The sequence below is a fragment of the Rhinichthys klamathensis genome, unplaced genomic scaffold (assembly GCF_029890125.1).
Source record: "Rhinichthys klamathensis goyatoka isolate OS25496 unplaced genomic scaffold, OSU_Roscu_1.1 h1tg000413l_1, whole genome shotgun sequence".
NCBI lineage: Eukaryota > Metazoa > Chordata > Actinopteri > Cypriniformes > Leuciscidae > Rhinichthys > Rhinichthys klamathensis.
Genome location: NW_026606913.1, coordinates 655001 through 677814, shown reverse-complemented (window position 1 = coordinate 677814; position 22814 = coordinate 655001). Strand labels below are relative to the sequence as shown.

General features: G+C 39.0%; 4 protein-coding genes across 4 annotated transcripts in view; 3 read left to right on the top strand and 1 right to left on the bottom strand.

Annotated features, from left to right (window-relative positions):
- The first annotated feature begins 1781 nt into the window (after positions 1-1781).
- On the top strand, positions 1782-3046 carry LOC130070674 (zinc finger BED domain-containing protein 4-like). Its single transcript, XM_056235154.1, has 3 exons — positions 1782-2188; positions 2291-2712; positions 2904-3046. The coding sequence occupies exons 1-3, from the start codon at positions 1782-1784 to the stop codon at positions 3044-3046; spliced, it is 972 nt and encodes a 323-aa protein (XP_056091129.1).
- A 546-nt stretch (positions 3047-3592) lies between these two features.
- Positions 3593-7958, top strand: LOC130070673 (E3 SUMO-protein ligase ZBED1-like). Its single transcript, XM_056235153.1, has 3 exons — positions 3593-3717; positions 3853-4361; positions 7898-7958. Exons 2-3 carry the CDS (start codon positions 3856-3858, stop codon positions 7956-7958), a joined length of 567 nt encoding a protein of 188 aa, XP_056091128.1. The 5' UTR covers positions 3593-3717; positions 3853-3855.
- Positions 7959-7999: 41 nt separating this feature from the next.
- On the top strand, positions 8000-17829 carry LOC130070671 (uncharacterized). Its single transcript, XM_056235152.1, has 6 exons — positions 8000-8828; positions 9099-9195; positions 9725-9835; positions 10608-10774; positions 10941-11797; positions 17804-17829. The coding sequence occupies exons 1-6, from the start codon at positions 8473-8475 to the stop codon at positions 17827-17829; spliced, it is 1614 nt and encodes a 537-aa protein (XP_056091127.1). The 5' UTR covers positions 8000-8472.
- The window catches only part of LOC130070684 (uncharacterized), a 17209-nt gene continuing 6338 nt past the window's right edge, over positions 11944-22814 (bottom strand). Inside the window, exons 10-12 of the mRNA XM_056235169.1 lie at positions 22012-22071; positions 20172-20334; positions 11944-12309 (exon numbers count right to left, since the gene is read on the bottom strand). Coding sequence (XP_056091144.1) covers positions 20291-20334; positions 22012-22071 — 104 coding nt within the window. The 3' untranslated portion in view covers positions 11944-12309; positions 20172-20290. The remainder of the gene's footprint in view (positions 12310-20171; positions 20335-22011; positions 22072-22814) is intronic.

Below are 22814 nucleotides of genomic sequence, written 5' to 3'. Positions count from 1 at the left end.
CAGACAAAAACACGTACTTTCAAAGATTCACATATTATAGTATCAATTTTATATCACTTGTTTAGGCCTATACGATTTTTTTTAAAGATTTTTATTCAACCCATAGCCCTGTTGAGCAAGGTCACCACAAGCTATTGATAGGTAAAGGAATAGCTATCAATAGCAGTGACCTTGCTCAACAGGGCTATGGGTTGAATAATGCCAGAGTTATGCTTTAAGTTTTAAACAATGAATAAAAATCACATTCATTTTATACACTGAATTTGTTGTCTTGTGCATACTATAAATAGAACTGTAAAGAAGATTGAAAACATTTTCAGAGAGGCTTACAGTGGAAATACACATGTGGGGGTCGCTCAGAGGAGGGACCATGCACACGGCAGGCACCTAGCCGACGCGCAGGCAATAGACACTGGCGCCGACGTCAGCAGTGCTGGAGGAAGTCAGGGCTTTCGGGGAAGCTCACCTGAGGAGAATATCGCATGTATCCAGTCCGTAGAGTGGAATGGCGAGCAAGCGGGTCCGGTACTAGCTGGTTGAAGCGAGTACATGAGAGGACACTGGCTCCACTCGGAGATTGTAGAATCTGGCGAATGTATTGGGTGTTGCCCAGCCTGCAGCTCTGCAGATGTCTGTTAGCGAGGTGCCATGCGCTAGAGCCCAAGAGGACGCCACACTCCAGGTGGAGTGGGCAGTCACACCAAGGGGGCACGGTCGACCTTGCTGTTGGTATGTCAAAGCAATGGCGTCCACTATCCAGTGAGACAGCCTTTGCTTGGAGAGAGCCTTTCCCTTCAGCTTCCCACTGTAAGGACTGGGCCAGGGTGAATCTGAATAACTAAATACCTTCGTGCTAAAATCCCAAAGCCTTTAGCCCCAAAAGGCCTGGAACTTGAAAAAACACACACACACACACACACACACACACACACACACACACACACACACACAGACACAGACACACACACACACACACACACACACACACACACACACACACACACACACACACACACACACACACCTCCCCCACAGCTGACACCCACACTCAGGACAGAGCGTGGTGTCCGCTTACAAGACATTAAGACATTTTATGACATTTTTGGAATGTCCCAAAGGAACTTCTTTTCTTTAAAAGACATTCAACCAGATATATTTGACGTGTTTTTATGTGTGTCCATTTGCCCATGTCACATAGGAATAACTGTGACTTTATCATTATGCATTTTTACATTTAACTGTCTATTCCCAGTATTGTTATACATCGTTCTTGGTCTTGTTTTAATTCTCATGATCCAGCGGAATTAATCAGATACAAGAAATTACAGTAAAAGTTATGATTCTATGTGCACCAGCTTTTTGGGACAGTAAGAACCAAAACTTAACATACTGTCAGAGCCTGGGGTTCTTAGATAACAGCATTTACGACCGCACCAGGAATGTCAGAGAAGTATGTCTCTCTCTCTCTCTCTCTCTCTCTCTGAATTCTAACCAAGGAGGAGAAATGAATCCTGTATTCATATATATATGCTATAGGGGTGGTGAAAAAAATCGATTATTGATTAATCGCGAGTATGTTATGGACGAGTATGAATCGATTATTACATTTTCAAAAATCGATTTTTTATTATAAAAAAAAAAAAATGTTTTGCATTATTTTATTTAGTAAAAAATGTTATACCGGAAGTTGAACGTCACGAACGCGCCCAGTTCCAGTTAGCTAGCGCGGCAAACTCATAACGGCAGCCAGAGCGAGTTCGACAGCAGGTGTGTAACGTAAAATGGAAGAACCACTAACGATCCACCCAGCTCCATCTGGGCTCAAAGCAAGCGTGTGGATTCATTTTGGTTTTCATGGCAGGAGCTCTAAACATGTAGATAGAACGCATGCCGTCTGTCGACATTGCCACACTAAACTGAAGAACTGCGGCAATACGAGCAACTTGAGGGCCCACATTTCCCGCTTTCATCCAGAGGAGGCAGTGTGGGTTAAAGACGACCGCCTGAAGCCCGTCATCCCACCGAATCAGCGCACTCTCCACGATATGACAACAAAGTTGGCCCCGGGCTCGGAGAGAGCTAAGAAAATCACAACGTCGATATCTTATTTTATAGCTAAAGATATGAGGCCATACAGTGTGGTTGAAAACCAAGGCTTCCGCTACATGGTCCACAGTATGGAGCCAAGGTATGTGATACCATCCCGGAGCTTTTTTACACAAAAGTCGATTCCTATTCTTTACAAGGAGACAAAGTCTTTAGTGCAAATGTCCCTCAAGTCTGCTCCCAGGGTAGCAATAACTTGCGATGCCTGGACCTCCAGAGCCACCGTCTCATATGTGACAGTTACAGCTCATCATGTCAACAGTGAGTGGAAGCTAATTTCATACGTGCTTCAGACGAGAGCTATGGATGATAGCCACACGGGCGCTAATATGTGCGAGTTTCTCAAAGCTGCGGCGGACGAGTGGGGGATAGAGACACACGACCTGGTTCTCGTCACAGACAACGCTTCAAATATGAACGTGGCTGCAGAGCTGGGCAACTTTCTACATGTCCGTTGTTACGCTCACACCCTAAACCTCGCCTGCCAACGAGCACTGAAGTTGCCCGCTGTAGCCCGACTGTTGGGTCGAGTCAGACGGATCACCGCCTTCTTCCACCGCAGCACCACAGCCAGTCATGTGCTGGAACAAAAGCAGGCCCTACTCGGTAAGCAAAAGGCTTAAAATTAATTTAAAAAATAAAATATTTACCTTTGTAATAGAAGTGAATCTATTTTAACGATTGCATTCAAAGCAAGCTTTTTATTAGTTTCTAAATTACCAGTAGGCTATTTAAAAATATAATTCCTTATAGGCTACTAGTAATTAGCTTTCCTTCTTCTTTTTTAATTTTACCAGAACTGCCTAAACACAAACTGAAGACAGATGCTCCAACAAGGTGGAATAGTGGCTTTGACATGGTTGATCGGTTCCTTGAACAGCAGCCTGCCATCTGCGCTGCGCTCCTCTCCCCTCAAGTAAGTCTGGGATTTAAGATTTAATCAGACCTAGTAGCAAGCGAATAAAAAAAAAAAAACTAGACTTTAAAATAAAAATATGATATTGTGTACACACAAAACTAACTAACTTAAAAAACAATATATATACAGAAAATTTCTTTAGTTTTGTTTGTCAATTTGACACAACAGCCTTGAGGAGGCGCTGGTGCATGTGTTTGAAACTTAGTCTAAATGACTGTGAGTTGTTGTGTTGGCGTGAATGGAGAACTCTTATAGCATACAGTGTTAATTCATTTATTTTAACTTTTCCTGTTCTCAATTCCCATCATCACAGATGAGGAAAGGTGTGCATGACATCTGCACACTGAGTGAGGGAGACGTGTCCGGCGCTGAACACCTTGTGAAGACCCTCAAGCCCATGAAATTGGCCACCACCACAATGTCTGAGGAAACCATGCCTACTCTCTCAATCATCGCCCCACTACACACACAGCTCCTGGCCGACTTCACCCCTGCACCAGAGGATGATCCAATGACCCGGGAAATCAAGCATGCTATCCGGGAAGATTTGAGGAAGAGATACAAAAGAGAAGCACACACTCCATACAGCATCTTGCCTGGATCCTCGCTTTAAAGCTCTCCCATTCCTTTCAGAGGATGAAAAAGTGGAGACATACAGCAGAGTGACTACAGAGGCTGCATCATCCCTCGAGGTATTCTCTCTTTTGATATTAATAATTCTACTTTTTTTAGAGAATGATTAATTAATGATCTGATTAATGGAATGCTTTGTATCAGTTGTGTGCTTTGTATGCTTTCTGTCTTATTTCACTGCTTCCCTGTGTTAGTTGATGAGGCAAGAGGCTGAAGTCCCTGAGGGGGAAGGTGATGACATGGCTGAGGGGCATGATGACGGTGAGGAGGATGATGCAGTTCAGAAGGTTTGCGACGAAGCCCTGAAGCTGGATGAAGAAGATGGCCCTTCCACGCCCTCTACCTCAAGACCATCTTCTCTGACTGCACTGCTGGGCCAAACATTTAATGTCGCTGTCACCACAGCAGAGCCCAAGTCGGCACACACCAGGGCTGAGGAAGAGGTTCGCATGTATCTGGGGGCCCCTTCACTTCCTCTCACCGATGACCCCCTTGAGTGGTGGCGCACCAACCATCATGTGTATCCTCTCCTAGCTAAACTGGCCAAACGATATTTATGTATCCCAGGTACGAGTGTTGCTGCAGAGAGAGTGTTCTCCACTGCGGGAGACATCGTGTCAGCACAACGGAGCACACTCACGCCACAACATGTGGACCAGCTGGTCTTCCTCATTCATAGCTCTGGAATGACCAGATTCTTAAGGTTTAGTACAACATGATTACTCATGTTGTGTGATTACACAAGTTAGTGTGTTTTTGTCACTGTGTTCTTCAGTACAGTTCCTCCACCTGAACAACACCTTGTCTTTCTAGAAGAAAATTACATACTTCTGTACTACATACTACAGTATGTTGTTGGTTCTGATCTACTTCCTAAAGTGAACAAGCCTTTAATTTATTTGTTATTGTTTAGTTAAACTTGAGTCACAACACAATGTGATGTATTTATTTGTGTTCTACAGAACACTTAACTTTTATTGTTACTCAATAAAAGAATTAAGTAATTCAGCAGCTGACTTTTTTTTAAATACTGCAATCACTTTGTAGTGTATTTACATTTACATTTTTACATTTATTCATTTTGCTGACGCTTTTATCCAAAGCGACTTACAATTGCTATATATGTCAGAGGTCGCACGCCTCTGGAGCAACTAGGGGTTAAGTGTCTTGCTCAGGGACACATTGGTGTCTCACAGTGGATTCGAACCTAGGTCTCTCACACCAAAGGCATGTGTCTAATCCACTGCGCCATCACCACCCTATTTTCGTTTACTGTTGTGAAATGGAAAATCAATAATCGCTAATCGAGAATTGCTAAAAATCAATAATCGCTAATCGAGAATCGCTAATAATCGAAAATCGACTGTAATCGAATCGGGACTTCAATAATCGTAATCGAATCGAATCGGGAAATCAGACCGATTAACCACCCCTAATATGCTATTATATATCCACTTGAGAATTGTATGAACGATGTATCTAAGTTCCCTATTTCATGAGTTGCCTTTCTGTGGTTTGGTCTATGTTTCTCGACAACTCTAATTGGATAATGTTTCAAACTTTGCCAACTAATGTTTAACCAAATCCATTTGTGGCAAGTTTGGTCTCGATAAACTCCAATCTTCGTTCCCCATTTGTTAATTGACATTACATTTTGCTAAACTTTGTGACACATTAGTATTATAAGAATTGTGAAGATTCTTCTCTTAAACAACCGACGAAATTAGGGTTTCAGATGTCTCTCTCTGGAGACAAAGGGCCATAAACCCAAAGTCCCGCCTGTAAACTTCCAACCCTCTAATTGGCCAAGCCAACAGGAAGAGGCTGGATTTCTCCAAAAGTGATAAATGACGCTTCTCCCCTTCGCTCGCTCTCTTACTCTGCTGGTCTCCTCGTCTGCTGAACAATGTAGTCGTTGACTCGATTTCCCCTCGGGAAATCCCTTTTTGTTTTTTTGTTTCGTCTAAAAGTTTCGTCTTTTTCTTAAGTGTCCTACCAAGTTCACCTCCCAGGAAAGGAGGCGAACTTAGCCGATCTATTTTCTTTGGTAATGTTACCTCCAAGATTTTAAACCTCTGCTCAACACGCGCGCCAAGCAGCCCACGTGACGCTTCCTCACACACAAAGGACTCAGCTCACGCGGCCAGACAGGGCCGTATAGGAATGCCTCAACACACAGAGACAGACCATAACATAACTTGTGCAAGTATAATCTCTTTATAGAGCTTCTAAGAAGTTTTAAGATGATGTTTCGTGTTGTAATCGGAGAGGTGAATGTCTTCCTGCCAATGAAATTCGCTCGTCCTGATTTTGCCAAGTGGGAGCTGTCCTGAGACCAATATCTTTATGATGAGCCTGGGACAACAACTGCCTCAGCCAATCAACGTTTATGATGTCATCACCGTGTGCCCCCCATCGAGTCCGCCAAATTTAAAAAAAAAAAAAAAAAAAAAAAACACACCCCTGCCAACAAGTGCACAAGTTACAAGGTAAGACCAACGGCTTTTTACATTCTCCTATTAATTAACAGCAGTCTTTTACTATGACTAAACATATTTGTTTTTTGAATAACGTTAGCATTTTTCCACCATTGAAGTAATATAACGCTATAACGCATATGTTGACGTGCTTAACAGTAAAATTGCCAGGCAAAATTGATCAGCATCGCTGACGTTCTGGCTCAAAAAATAAAAACAATAGAAGATGAAAATACTGTTTAGATGTTTAACGTATAGTTTTTATAGTGTGCCTAGCTACAAAAAAAAAGACGACTCAGGGAGAAACGTTTGAATTAGCTTATTTCTGATGTTGTCCTCAGACCATCATATTAATATGTTAACCTCAAGTCATCACTGATTTATTCTGTTAAATGATGTTGTCCTTAGACCATCATATTAATATGTTAACCTCAAGTCATCACTGATTTATTCTGTTACATGATGTTGTCCTCAGACCATCATATTAATATGTTAACCTCAAGTCATCACTGATTTATTCTGTTACATGATGTTGTCCTCAGACCATCATATTAATATGTTAACCTCAAGTCATCACTGATTTATTCTGTTACATGATGTTGTCCTCAGACCATCATATTAATATGTTAACCTCAAGTCGTCTCTGATTTATTCTGTTACATGATGTTGTCCTCAGACCATCATATTAATATGTTGACCTCAAGTCATCACTGATTTATTCTGTTACATGATGTTGTCCTCAGACCATCATATTAATATGTTAACCTCAAGTCATCTCTGATTTATTCTGTTACATGATGTTGTCCTCAGACCATCATATTAATATGTTAACCTCAAGTCATCACTGATTTATTCTGTTACATGATGTTGTCCTCAGACCATCATATTAATATGTTAACCTCAAGTCATCTCTGATTTATTCTGTTACATGATGTTGTCCTCAGACCATCATATTAATATGTTAACCTCAAGTCGTCTCTGATTTATTCTGTTACATGATGTTGTCCTCAGACCATCATATTAATATGTTAACCTCAAGTCATCACTGATTTATTCTGTTACATGATGTTGTCCTCAGACCATCATATTAATATGTTAACCTCAAGTCATCACTGATTTATTCTGTTACATGATGTTGTCCTCAGACCATCATATTAATATGTTGACCTCAAGTCATCACTGATTTATTCTGTTACATGATGTTGTCCTCAGACCATCATATTAATATGTTAACCTCAAGTCATCACTGATTTATTCTGTTACATGATGTTGTCCTCAGACCATCATATTAATATGTTAACCTCAAGTCATCACTGATTTATTCTGTTACATGATGTTGTCCTCAGACCATCATATTAATATGTTAACCTCAAGTCATCACTGATTTATTGTTACATGATGTTGTCCTCAGACCATCATATTAATATGTTAACCTCAAGTTATCACTGATTTATTGTTACATGATGTTGTCCTCAGACCATCATATTAATATGTTAACCTCAAGTTATCACTGATTTATTGTTACATGATGTTGTCCTCAGACCATCATATTAATATGTTAACCTCAAGTCATCACTGATTTATTCTGTTACATGATGTTGTCCTCAGACCATCATATGAATGTTAACTTGTACGTAACATCTTGGTTTTACTCCAATGTTTAAACAAATAGCTTACAGTACTTTCATGAGATTATCATGGATTTTTAGGTCTTTACATTATTTATGTTTTTAGCCTAATTTTTTGTGTCTTTTCTTTTTAGGTTGAACATCAAATATGGAGGAATTTATAAAGACATCTGTATACAAAGAGGAGAGATTTAAAGGAAACAAAAAAGAGACCGATATAACAGTCCATGTTTTAGAAAAGGATTTGGATGCTTTTGAATTTATTCAAGAAAGGCTCTCTACCATAAATGCGTCCAAAGATGCCAACTTCAGGAGTGTGAATTCTGCAAGTCTGCAAAATCAGAAAAATGGATATTTCTTGTTTACATGTAAACGCTCTGGAACATGCACACCCCGAAGTCGAAGGGCCAAAGGATGTAAGGCCTATGTTTCCTTTAAAAAGAGGACAGACTGGCTCAACAAACTTGTTATAGTTGAAAGGATTTACAGGATTCATTCAGGACATGACCCAACAAGTTCTTCTGAGGGTCACTCAGAAAAAATTAGTCAAGAGCTGGTCAAGCATATTCAAGATTTAATATCTCTTGGTGTTAAGCCAGGTACAATTCTCTTAAAATCACACGAATGGTCAAAGGAACAAGGGCATACTGATCTCAACAACCGAGCATATTTTGTTACCCCAAAAGACATTGAAAATATTCGGACATGTATGATGCGAAAAAATCAGCAACACAAAGATGATGCCAATAGTACAACACAACTTCTTGAGGGCGCTTTCAGAGACAGTGTTATTTTTTATCAGCCTTACAGTCCACAAACAGATCTAGTTATAGTTCTACAAACACCATCCATGAGAGACAACCTTCAAGAATATGGAAGAGATATTGTTTTTATGGATGCAACACATGGCGTCAACCAGTATGGCTTTCCTTTATTTACATTAGTTGTCAGGGACAGTCATGGTCATGGCATACCCATTGCCTATATCATCTTGGGAAATGAAAAGCAGGCCATGCTTCAGCTGGCACTGGAAAAGCTGAAACCAACATTTCCTGTAGCTCCAAGGTAATACAAATAGATATACCGGTAAACAAATTAAATGAATATTATTACATAACGTTTTGGTACACAGTTCCTTAAAATTAAACTTCTTATGCATGCCTTTATATTAGGTTCATTATTCAATTTATGAATTCAACTTAATTTTTTTTCTTCTATGAACCAGAACAAACTTGTATTGATTTCTTAACTGCATTCTATGATTAGCCTACAGTAGGTGTTATCTCCATGTTAACTAATGAACCTTATTGTAAAGTGTTACCTTATTTTCATTAGGTGCTTTATGGTTGATAAAGACCAGGCTGAAATCAATGCTATCCGTAAGGTATTCAACGAGTCACATGTTCTCCTTTGTTGGTACCATGTAACCCAAGTAAGTACTAAGTTAAGATTGAATGGAGACTGCTTTGATTTTTGCTTATTTTGCAATATAAATCTATTATTGTTGTGCTAAAATTTCAATCAAAAACAACAGTTACATTTTTTGGTTACTAGATGACATGTAAGGTTTAGTGAGAATAATATGAATGGCCTAAAAATGAAGGTCATTTTGTTGTAAATCTTAAACAGTCGTTTGTAACTTAAAGCTGCAAGACTTCTTGTGTCATCCACTTCTAGTTATTTGTAGCTGTACAAAACAGCCTGTTAATGCTACTTGATATTGTAAACTGGTATTTTTTTGCCATATAATTTTAATGTATTGTTGGAATTATAAACATATGGGATTGCTAAAGCAATAACATATTTACATTTTTAATGTGGTTCGAGTTCACTGTAACTGGCTAGTATTATTGCGATCAATTGATGGCAGCAACAATTGTGTACAAATGCATTAGACTATTTGAAGGTCTCACCAGTTTAAATACATCATTTTATATTTCCCCACCATTTATTACACGCAGGCAGTAACTCGTTGGCTGTCAAGATCTGAATCTGGAGTGAGTGGACCTGAAAAGGCAGATTCGAGAGCACACATCATGCAGTTAATGTCGGAGCTGAAATCCTGTTCCACGGTGTGTTACTTTTCATTTGTTTTATAGAGCAATTATAGCTTGCAGTGTTTTTGTTTTTTTCTCAATGGTAGCAAGCAATGTGTGGTCAGTATCTACAAAATGTTATTATTTTAACAGAATAAGAGGGAAAAAGAAAGAATGGAAAAGCGAACAGATGAATAAACAACTTCTTGCAGAGCGTAGATCCAAGAAAACCAAAAAAATAGTATAAAAGATTTGCCACACTTTATTTGTGACCTCTGGACCATTAAATCCTGTTAGCTTTTTGGCCAGTTTTCGTGCAAGGTGCACGATATTACCACCTACGAAGTTTAATTCCGAGATTGAATGGGGTATCTTATATTACAGGATCATACATTTTTTTATTTTAGTTCTGTCCTGAATAAGATATTTCACTTAACAGATATTTACATAAAGTCCTCAACAGAAAACAATAGCTAAATTTATGATTATGACCCCGTTCAAAAGTTTACATAAGTACCCTTGCATTTTTTATGTTATAATATACAAACATAAATTATTTCAGCCTATACTTTGAGGTGGATCATTGTTTTATTTACTGCAAATAGAATCAGTATGTTTGTTTATTCTATTATCATTCATATAGGCCTAAATGGCTGTAGTATAATCAGTCAAGAACATGACATTCTCAGTACACTAACTGCACACACTAGGGTTGAGGTCTATGTCGAGGATTACCTTTATGACCTATAAATTCAGTTCTTACACTAATAACATAAAACAACATCATTTTCCTTGTCCATTTTTACAGGAACATGAATTCAAGAAAAAAGCTGAGATGTTTCACTGCCAGTTTAAGAACTTAAAAGATGTCTGCAAGTACTTTAGGAACCACTGGGAGCCAATTGGTCGTCTGTGGTCTAACTTCGGAAGATGTTATAAGCATGGAGACTCAGAAACAAACAATCTAATAGAACGGTATACGTTTTTATGCATGTTCACCTCATTTATTAGTGGGCTAACTGAAAGCTAGCACGGTGTTTTGCGTATTTTTTAATTTGTTAAAGAGTACATTGTATTTTTTCAAACCTGTTGCTGTTCCTCATTCAACATACTGATCTCTCTGCTTTCATTTCCTTTATAGCTTCTTCCACCGTTTAAAATACCAATTCCTCTGTGGCATCCGGAATCGTAGATTGGATCATTTGATTGATGTGCTACTAAACAAGACTGACACGTACTTTAACATAATACAGGATTTGCAGTCTGCTGGGAGGGTCCATAACCCTCTGGAATGTAAAATGGAAGAAATAAAGAAGTCCGCTCAGAGGATGCTAGACAATGGTTGGGCCACAGCAGTTACTGCAGCTTCAACAGAAACATACGTATACAATGTTCCATCTGAAAATAATCCACATGTAGTTTACTGTGTATGCCCTGCAGAGCAGTTCTGCAATTGTCTCGCTGGTACAAGGGGACATACATGTAAGCATCTCATTTTATTAAGTCTTCTCACTTGTGGGGATGGTGAGACCTTTCCAGATATGGACACACAACTGCAAGCCCATGCCAACAACTTGATACAAAAGAATAAGTATAGCATTTCTACAAAGCCTCAAAAAACACTAGAGGTTGAAAGCTTATTTGGAAGAGCAGTATCAAAACCATGTATAGTGACGAATTTATGTGACTGCTGTACTTTCTCATATCATAAAAAATGTGCTTGTCTACTACTTGCAAAGGGACTTTTAAATGAGATGAATGAGACAACATCAAAACATGCAATTAACATTTCAGTGGAGCCTATACAGAATGAAATTGCAGATGAAGATAGGCGTAGTACAACTATCAGGAAACTGGAAAGCATATTGAAGACTTTACAGACCTGGGAGAGAATTCCTGAGGACATTGCCCATAAAGTCAATGAACTAGAAGTGCAAACAAAGGAAGAAAATATAAACTTTAAAAGATTTGTGCGACTTTGTGATGAGGACAAGTCACGTAAAATACGCCCACTATTTGCAAACCGAAAAAGAAAGACTGACAGAAACACTGCCTCAGAGACGAGGACAGATGTCACATCAAGTTTTCCTATTAAATCAAGAAGAAAACACAAAGCAATCAGTGGTCCAAAAAGATAATACAAATAAGGTTTGAAAAGTACTTTTTATTCAAATGCAGTTTTGCCATTTTATCAAACATTGTACTTGTTCTCCACTATGAGTCCTCCAGTAATCTAGTAAAAGTTACTATAAAACAATTGACTATGAAAATAAAAGCCTTGTCAAATATCAAATAAAGTAATGAACTTTTCTTTTTTGTTTAGAAATAAGCTGATAACAGCCACATTAGAACATGTGTGCAGGAACATGGGTACTGTTCATTTCATCGAGTCCTCTAAAAAGGAAAAGAAAACCTCAGCTGCTGTAGGCCCAAAGCGGTGGGTGGCCAAATCCAGCTCAGATTCAGGACCAAGGTTTTCCACATTACTTTTCATTTGTTCAATGCTCCTCCTGTAAATAAATTAAAATGTTCATGTTACTACTCGGAATTGTTACTCTGTTGCATCATAGCCAAGCCCCATATTGTTAAAAGCGCTATATAAATGAAGGAAGGTGACCTAGACTTGAGGATAATATGGAATTGCAATATGCATGACATTATCATTCTCATTTTGATTAATTGACCTCTTGATACAGGGACTAGACAGCAGGCTGAAAAAGTTTGTACAATGGTAATGTTAGATTAAAATGCATATTAGGCCAATTAAGTTTAACAGAGGGAAAATAATCTCCAAGAAGATTTTATTTTCTGTCAACCGAACAGTACTAGAACGTCAATGCACCCTACATTTGTACTTTAAGATCTGTCCTGATCCACGCTGCTACCATAATTTCCTAATATGACCTCAGAGGCCAGCAATCCTATCTGGTTGTTAAGTGACATAACCACTCTCTGATAATACTGTTTCCGGGTCCTCTCTACCTACCTATCGCTTTCGCCGAGTTTTACCATGCTGCAGTGCTGTGTCCCATGTTGTTTAAATAGATCGTTTAAAAAAGCAAGTGACATTCAACTGTCATTTTACTTTTGCTTTCCCTGTGCTGAGAAAGTGAAGAGGAAATGGCTGCAGTTGATAAGGCAAGTTAAAAATCTTAAACGAATGAATAAACTTTCACCGGCAAGGGTGCCTCACTAAAGGAGGACGTGATCGTAAATAAATTAACACGTTCTGCTATTGTTATTGTGCTTGGACCCGGAAGAGGCTAAACGTCACGTGTGACGTCAGACTTAACGACTGGATACACTATATAGCCCCTTTCACACATAGATTCCGAAAAATACACGGATAATGTGACCCGGGATTGTTTGATTTTGGTTCATTCACACTGCCAGGTTTTTTCCGGAATCAACCCGTAAAGACACGTGATATCGATGTGACATGTAATGTCTCCAGCGTCTTAAGTTTGCTTATGAGCTGCGATTTCTCTCGCTAGTGCATTTTTTTCTCTGATTCGATCATAAACTAGCGCATTAAGTACTGTTTCACTAGCTGGCGAACGATCCCAGCTTCAGCGTCATCACTACGAGACGCATCTTACGGCATTGATTATGGATTTTGTTCACACAGAGCGCATTCCGGGACTGATACCGGCAATGTTACTAGGTCCCCAACCTGGGATCAATCCCGGGTCGTGTTTGCGTTCACACAGGAGGCACTTTGGCAATTTCCCGGGATCAACGCGCTGTGTGAAGGGGCTTGTGTGATATGGAGTCAGTGTAGCATAGAATTACATATACAGTCAGAGACCAGAAAGTAGTGATTCGGCGTGTATAAATAAAATGAGGGTGTAGACATCAAGATATTCTAAGACAAGACACCACATACAGGTAGGGGACTTACACAGACACACTTACAGTGTTGCTGGCATGTCCTCTTCGGGTATTCCAGTGTAAGGGGTATACAGTCAAAGACCCAGAACTAGATATGAAGAATGAAGACCCGGAGTCAGAATTATAAAAAATTAAAGAAAAGTTTTACTGAAGATAGTTTGCATTTTCATCAGCAGAAGCCAGCTTCAAGACTCACACAGGAGTTCGTAGGCCGCCTCGCTTACAGTTACAAAGATCACAGCAGTTATACCATTTCCAAGGTCTAAGCTACGTCATTGCTTACAGGTTGAATGATTCTCATTGGCTAAGAAACATTAAGAGCCTAAACAATTTAACACATGTGAGGAGATAGGGGTGCCTATCGCCATTAGTAAAGATAGTTGTCGTCCACTCATTGGATTTAGGTCTGTGGTGGCCTCGCAGGTTAGAGAAGGGCGCCGGGGTGTCTGGTCCGAACGTCCAGAACCTACATAGAATGTCATACGCACACACACACAAATAACAGACACTAGCAAATAACAGCTCCCATCAAGGCTGAAGAGAGTCTGAGCTCCTTATTATCAGTTAAGTATACCAAAACATAATGCTAAAACATTCACTCGTTTGGGAGAAAAACAGATCACTGGCATTTACTCCCAAGGAAGGAAATATACTGGAAAGAATACATTTTAATACAACAATTCAAGTTTGATAGTAACGCTCAATATAGCTTGACCATATGTCCAGCGAAGAATCATATGTGCCCACGCTGCCTTTAGGACCCTCTAACCTTTCTACTGATCCCAGAGAAAGAGACAAACGGCCTTGTGGGTTACGTGGCCTTCGTGTCCTGCGTGTACTAAGTGCAATCTCAAAGTAAGATTGGAATGCACCTAAAAGAAACTGGTTACTTGCATCCATGCATTTAAGAAAATATAATTTCACAAGCACAAGAATATAAAAATTATTATGTGATAATGAATATATTTGATTATTGATTTTTATAAAGGAAGTATATAACCATTCAAAATGATATATGATTATATATGTATTTGAAGAGGCAAGGGATTTTGACCAACCCTTCAGTCCCCCGTTTTAGACCAATGTGGGGTCCAATACCGCCACGTCTGGTCTAACCAGTGAGGTCACTACGGAAGGGAGGAGTGGTGACGCATGCTCCCCTGCCGGGTCACACTTGTCTCTTCACCTCGTCATGGACATGCTGGATACTAAAAATTCCAGTCCCCATTAAGAGGCTCTCCCACCTTCCACTCACAACAGGACATCAATGTCATTCTTCCTCAGTTTATCAGTCAGGTTAAAATTTTATAAAACACATAACTGATTACGAAACAAGTACATATTTTTTCTTTGGAAGCCAGGCTAAATAAGCAAGCACTATTGCTGTATTCCTAGCATGGGCTAGATCCACAGTCACTACTCAGATCCTAAATAAAGACATTGTCTATAATCATGAGTACCAGAATATATGCACTAGTTTTTTTTATTTATAAAATTATGATTTCCAAATCCTTTTATTATAAACAAAGTTGGATGGTTAATCCATTATTTTCACTACCCCTTTTATAGACCCTTTAGGTTTAAAACACAATGGTTGTCTAACTAAAAATAAACAACAAACAATAAAATATTAATAATTAAGACCCATAATAATCGATGTAAGCACTTTAAGTCTTTACTGAAATCATCCTTCAGTTTACAGTCACATAGCATGTACCATTTTAATTGTATAACATCTTATACCCTTTTTTGTTTGTTTCAAAAATAGAAATAAAATAAAACAAATTCACATCATCATTTCAGTCATTATTTTACCACTTAAATATAGGATCGTTCCCCATTCTGCTTAATAAAGCTTTTGTTTATTCCTTATCTTTATATTATTGCTAAAAGATTTAAATTTTAAATAAGATTTTAAACTTCCCATTTTCCGGTAGCTTCTACCTAATTTTACATGGTCTCCCAACCAGTTTCAAAGCATGTCTTGTTCATTATTCATTAGAATTTAACAAGGTCAGCTGGGTTGTTTTGTTTCATTATCATTATTTTGCTTCAGCTTGCTCTAGCAGGCCAATAATGGAAAGACAGACACAGTTACCATCCCTTCCTCTGCTCAAGCAGTCTCTCTCACTATAAATAAATAATCTTTTTCAACAGCCTTCTAAGGCTGTAACTTAGACATAATGTAATATTAAATTAATTACAATAACCTTTGACCATTCACCTTGTTATCCAGACTTTTCTCAAATCTACAAAAGCTGTCTTCATCTTTAGCCACCACCATGTCTAACGACCTTCAGGAGTTAAAACTATGTCATAGACCTATTAGTTCAAAATCAACACTATGATTTTCCTTGCCCATAAGGCAAACCAGTACATAAAAAGTTTTGCTACTGTCTCCACAACAACTAATGGGAATCACTCAATGGCCTCAGCTGGCTCCTGCTCGCCCACTCCTGTTAGCCCTTTATCTATAATCTCCATCAGGGTGTTTTCCCCTGGCATATTTGCAGACGCTTGTCACAATAAAAAAACAAGCCATACAATGAATGCGGTTTCTGGTGATTGGTATTCGAGGAACACTCACGTTTCGGGGTCAGACTGTCTGTAACTCCTCACAGCTCATCCGCCCTAACGATAAAGGATGCTGCTGGCCTCACAGTCATCCGCTCCACTCTCATACCTTTCTCACATAAACACCTCCATCTTGAGATGCCCAGTGACTTTACGTGATCCACTCTGGCTTGGGTTGCCCCCTGTCTGGCCAATAGAAGGTCTTACCCGTCATTGAGTAGCCACTCGTGCCCACTGGTGACCGCTCTTTCCCATCACAGGCTGTTTGCTTCAACAGAACTCAGCTGTTTTCTAGAGCTTAGGAAAGGCACGTTCAAGAGTCACCAGAGCCATTCGGATTGCCTAATAGTGTTCACATAGGGAGACAGGTCAGAACAACAGTATTTAATCACTTAAATCCATTAACTATCTTAAAAGCAGCAACCTAGCTACTTGGATTATACTCAGTGAATTCAGATCACAACCGTACATTCAGTGTACATTTCCGTCGGCCCCTCCCCCGTTTCATGGTGGGGACTAAGATCAGACAAAGAAGTTACTGGTCCTAAATTAACCTAATCAAAATGTCATCTCTATCTGTATTATTATTTTAAATACTTCTTTAAAGTCATTCAGTTTTATTTTTAAAACATCTCTGTGTCTATGATCCTTCAACTGAAACACTGTGCTTTACACATTATCACAGATACCAGTTTTTAGCTGACTCATTGAATGAGAGAGACTCTGAGACTCTATTGGATGGTACACTGCTCTCTCATATACTTCTAACATCAAACATTTATCTATCATCTTTTAACTCTATCCCAGCTTAAGGCATCTTTGCCAGATATTACATACGGTTTCAAATAAACATATTATTTATATTTGTCTTTTGCCCACACATCAGGAAATTTAGGCATTACAAATTTCCACTCAGATTGAGTCTGTTGCACTGGCAGTTTCAGCCACAGCACACATCAGATTCAGATAAGCAAACTGTTTCATTACAGCCAATAACAAACTTATCTTTTGAAAGCAAAACATCAGCTTCTAGTTCTTTCATGGTCAACTTTTCAAGCTGTTTGTTTAATCAGCATTTAGCAACTGTTAATTCAGTACGGCTTCTGCTTATTTGTTTTACATAAAAATAATTATTCTAGTTCTCAATAACGTTTCACATTTCTCAATCTCAATTTTAATTGTCAAGTTCTCAACCATAGTTTAATATTTGACTTCAGTTTTCTCTTGGAGTTTATCAATCTCCAATTAGGATTCACACTAAGTTTGACGAGGCAAGCACTCTCTGCTTGTGATACTTTTGCAGTTATTGTAAATCATCTGTGAGATTAGTCTCTCTATATCATCTAAAACCTTTTTAAAATGTTTAATTACAACACAATCATCCTTTAAGTTACTTTGATATATTTTGCAACTCACATTTGTTGGAGTCATTAATTTTACATCAACTTATAAAAATTACTATTATAGATCTTTTCTTCAAAAGGATTCACTTTAAGACTTCAATCTTTTGACCTTGTTTTATCTCTTGTTCTTTCTCAGACGACAACTTTAATATCGTCATTTAAACACTGATCTACTTTCAAACTCACATTATTACCAGAAATGTGTTGTCATTTTATCACATTTTTAAACACCTTCTCGGTGGGAATTTAGAGTTACGTATTAAATGGTCCTGATGACCACCATTAAAACACTCTCTGTCATCTGGTGGGTTCATGTGTCAGCCTCAACGGCTCCAACTTACTGCACGCCCTTGAAGCAGTGTGTCCCATTCAGGAATGCAAACAGAGCTACTGATTAAGCAGTTCTCTGTATTCTTTTACAGTCCACCAGTGGCGGATTTAATCATAATAACCCAATCATAATCTTCATCATTATTATTGGCAGAACATTAATTTTCATAAGCTGCAAAATATTCTAAGTTGTTTTCACAAAGTGTCTGTTTAACTTTAGTCGCTTGTCGAGGGAAATTATCCCTGACCCAGAATTTCTTTCACTTGCTTCTTGTAATCATCGTAAGCAATACGAGGCTAAACATTTTAATTTTTCAGTTTCTTTGTTTGTTTGTAGCCAGTCATGTTGTTTAAATTTCCAATCAGAATCAAAATCCTGACTACCATTTACTTAATCATTTCTGCAAATTTATTTAAAGTGAGGGCTTTAGAGCACAGCTGCTTACAGCGTTTGCTTTTCCTGTCTCACTATTTGTTTCAGGACTCTTCAGGTTACTGATTAAGTTATTACATTTTTCTGCCATATCTTAATCATGGTTCATACTCACCTGAAGTTATTGCAGAAATGGAGGCGGCGATCTTTGAACAACACAGCTTGGCTTCTGCGTGATGAAACTGCAAAGTATACTCCAAAATCACAGTTACATATACTGGTCCATGCCAATTTGGGTCACAACTTTTTTAATTTTTCTCTCGGAATTGTTCCTGATGCATCCCTGGCAAACAACCCTATTATTGTTAGTATCCCTAACTGCCTGATTCACTTCACTAAGTTCGGGGATCCCCTATCTGAGATGGAAGAGATTGAGCAGGTTTACGGTGCCACTGGACCTCTAGCCCAGGGACGTGCCCTGCTGGGGTGGTGCTACACCAGTAATGCCCAGCGGGGCCCCCACAGAGCACGCTTCGTGTGCGCTGTCTGCTGCCGTTACCCTTAACGACGCTCTCAGCGACTTCTTATACTGTCAGCAGTATAATTAACTTACTCCTTCACTCGCCTCATCGGAGTGAAGCTTCACTCGCCTCATCGGAGTGAAGCTCTCCCGCTCTCCTTCAAAATCTCTTCCAGTCAGACAGCCCTAACAATTAACAAAAGCTTACTACCTTGTTTGTTGATTTGCCAGGGGTGTCACCGAGAACAATTGCCAGCGCATCCTCCACCATAACTGTAAGGGGTATACAGTCAAAGACCCAGAACTAGATATGAAGAATGAAGACCCGGAGTCAGAATTATAAAAAATTAAAGAAAAGTTTTACTGAAGATAGTTTGCATTTTCATCAGCAGAAGCCAGCTTCAAGACTCACACAGGAGTTCGTAGGCCGCCTCGCTTACAGTTACAAAGATCACAGCAGTTATACCATTTCCAAGGTCTAAGCTACGTCATTGCTTACAGGTTGAATGATTCTCATTGGCTAAGAAACATTAAGAGCCTAAACAATTTAACACATGTGAGGAGATAGGGGTGCCTATCGCCATTAGTAAAGATAGTTGTCGTCCACTCATTGGATTTAGGTCTGTGGTGGCCTCGCAGGTTAGAGAAGGGCGCCGGGGTGTCTGGTCCGAACGTCCAGAACCTACATAGAATGTCATACGCACACACACACAAATAACAGACACTAGCAAATAACAGCTCCCATCAAGGCTGAAGAGAGTCTGAGCTCCTTATTATCAGTTAAGTATACCAAAACATAATGCTAAAACATTCACTCGTTTGGGAGAAAAACAGATCACTGGCATTTACTCCCAAGGAAGGAAATATACTGGAAAGAATACATTTTAATACAACAATTCAAGTTTGATAGTAACGCTCAATATAGCTTGACCATATGTCCAGCGAAGAATCATATGTGCCCACGCTGCCTTTAGGACCCTCTAACCTTTCTACTGATCCCAGAGAAAGAGACAAACGGCCTTGTGGGTTACGTGGCCTTCGTGTCCTGCGTGTACTAAGTGCAATCTCAAAGTAAGATTGGAATGCACCTAAAAGAAACTGGTTACTTGCATCCATGCATTTAAGAAAATATAATTTCACAAGCACAAGAATATAAAAATTATTATGTGATAATGAATATATTTGATTATTGATTTTTATAAAGGAAGTATATAACCATTCAAAATGATATATGATTATATATGTATTTGAAGAGGCAAGGGATTTTGACCAACCCTTCACCAGCAAGTAGTTTCTCTTTCGGGACATGTTTGGCCAGTGCCGTGCCAAACCCCTTGGCTAGGTCTTCTGCCTCTCCCTCTGTTAAAGTGCTGAATATTGTCAGCTTTGTCTTTGCCTTTCTAGGCTGCTGCAGCACATTGGGTGGAACATCTTTTTTGCCAACCTATGTATGAACAAGTACAGTGTCACAGATGCAAAGCATGAGAGCAGGGCTTTCTAAACATCACTGTACCATGCCTATCAATAGCCATGAGGGGCAGAGTGGCAAACTACAAATGACTTTCTATCTTCTTTTATACTTAAATGTATGCATATAATAGAAATACAAACCCTTATCAACATTCGGAACATGTTTGTGGACATGTTTTCTCCTTTGACCCTCCTCCTCAACTCATCTTCATCTACCTGGTAGCTCTTTCCTTGCGCTGTTAGCCTTCCTAAAACTTTGTAAACTTTCCTTTCTTTTTCCTCAACTCCCTCATCATCCCTATGTCTTTGCTCAATGTGTTGCTCTTCCTCCTTGTCCTCCTCCATTTCTTCCTCACTGCAAATGGCCATAGGTTTTCCTATGGCCTCCAACATGGACATAACGGTCTCTTCTGTTCAAAAAATATGTCAGAATTCATGTCAACATCACAGGTTTACAATGTGGGACAGTCTACAAAAATGTAATTACTAGCTAAACCTTTCTATCAATTGAAGAGGAATGTCACTCCTTTATAAGAATTGACATACATGTTTGTTCTTTCTATGTCCCAGGGCAGAGCAAGTAAACAATACTTGTTTCTTATATATATAAACAAACTGAACTCAGACACTCCTAGGTGTTTCAGACATTATCAAACGTACACATCATTGCAGCAAGCTAAACTATATAAAATGTTGAATTAAATTGAATGTACAATTAAATAGAGAAAGTTTATAGAGCTAATAAATTTGGTCAAAATAACTGTTTTTTGTTTAAGGTGAATAATGTTGTTAGAAACAGCATAGTTAGGCAACATATATTGTCTTTAAGCTACAGTAAATGAAACGCAGTCTGTATAGACCATATTTGAGAACTAGGGCAAAGTTTGGCTTTGCTTTGACCTGCTTTCTCTTGGCTTTACAGTGCACTGATTATACTTATTAATTATTGTAGTGCGATTTCAGTGTCTTGTTCTGTTTGTATGGTGTTTGGTGTTATCGTCTATATGTTTGAGAAATTGCCTAAACTTGTTCTCTGGAACTTAATTTACCTATGGGTACAAATAAAAGCAACCAACCAACCACTGACCAGCATAATCTATGAATGGAATACTTGAAAAAAACAAATTGGCTGTCCCAGGTGAAGTGACTATTGTAGTTGAAAGATTTTGTATTTTCAGTCATCAGATTCATTTACATTGTGTCTGTGCCTTAGATTTAATCAACTCTATCTGTGTCTGTAAAGGCGTGAACCCATAGAAACTGATTGGTGTGAATGACAAAGACAGAGTAGATTGCAGGGGAGATCGATCTCCTGTGGGAGGCCCTAACAGTTTTCTATTGTTTGTAGCCCATTTGTCCTCATGTATAAAGTTCTGTCTCACAGACAGAACTTTGGGTTAAGATTATTGAACGGTGAAATGCTAACATTGCTGCTGAAGGACTGCTACACTACAAACCTTCAATAAATTCTCCCTACAAGAACTCTGGTCAAGCTTACTTATTTTATGTATTGGAGAAATCTAATACATTGGCGAGCCACCCAAACCACTGCTCGGCCAAATGCAGCAAAATCTAACAATTTAGTAGTGTAAATGAGATACAGCCAAGGTTCAGTTAAGTCAGAAAGCATGTAAAAATTTGAATTCGTTACCCTGTTGTAGTACAAAGCCTTCTGCGGATCCAGAGGGTTGGCCTAACAGGTCTGGGTCAGCTGTGTAAAAAGAAACAAGATATAAAAGTGTGAAATTATCTAAAAGATACCTTTTTATAGTGAGTGAGTGTTTGAGTGAGTGAGTGAGTGAGTGAGTGTTTGAGTGAGTGAGTGAGTGTTTGAGTGAGTGTTTGAGTGAGTGAGTGAGTGAGTGAGTGAGTGAGTGAGTGAGTGATTGAGTGAGTCTTTGAGTGAGTGAGTGTTTGAGTGAGTGAGTGTTTGAGTGAGTTAGTGAGTGAGTAAGTGTTTGATTGAGTGTTTGAGTGAGTATTTGAGTGAGTGAGTGTTTGAGTGAGTGAGAGTGTTTGACTGACTGAGTGATTGAGTGTTTGTTTGAGTGAGTGATTGAGTGTTTGTTTGAGTGAGTGATTGAGTGTTTGAGTGAGTGAGTGAGTGTTTGAGTGTTTGAGTGAGTGAGTGAGTGAGTGAGTGAGTGAGTGAGTGAGTGAGTGAGTGACTGAGTTAGTGAGTGACTGAGTTAGTGAGTGACTGAGTTAGTGAGTGACTGAGTTAGTGAGTGACTGAGTGAGTGAGTGAGTGAGTGAGTGAGTGTTTGAGTGAGTGAGTGAGTGAGTGTTTGAGTGAGTGAGTGAGTGTTTGAGTGAGTGAGTGTATGAGTGTTTGAGTGAGTGTGTGAGTGAGTGAGTGAGTGAGTGAGTGTTTGAGTGAGTGAGTGAGTGAGAGTGAGGGAGTGAGTGTTTGAGTGAGTGAGTGAGTGAGTGTTTGAGTGAGTGTTTGAGTGA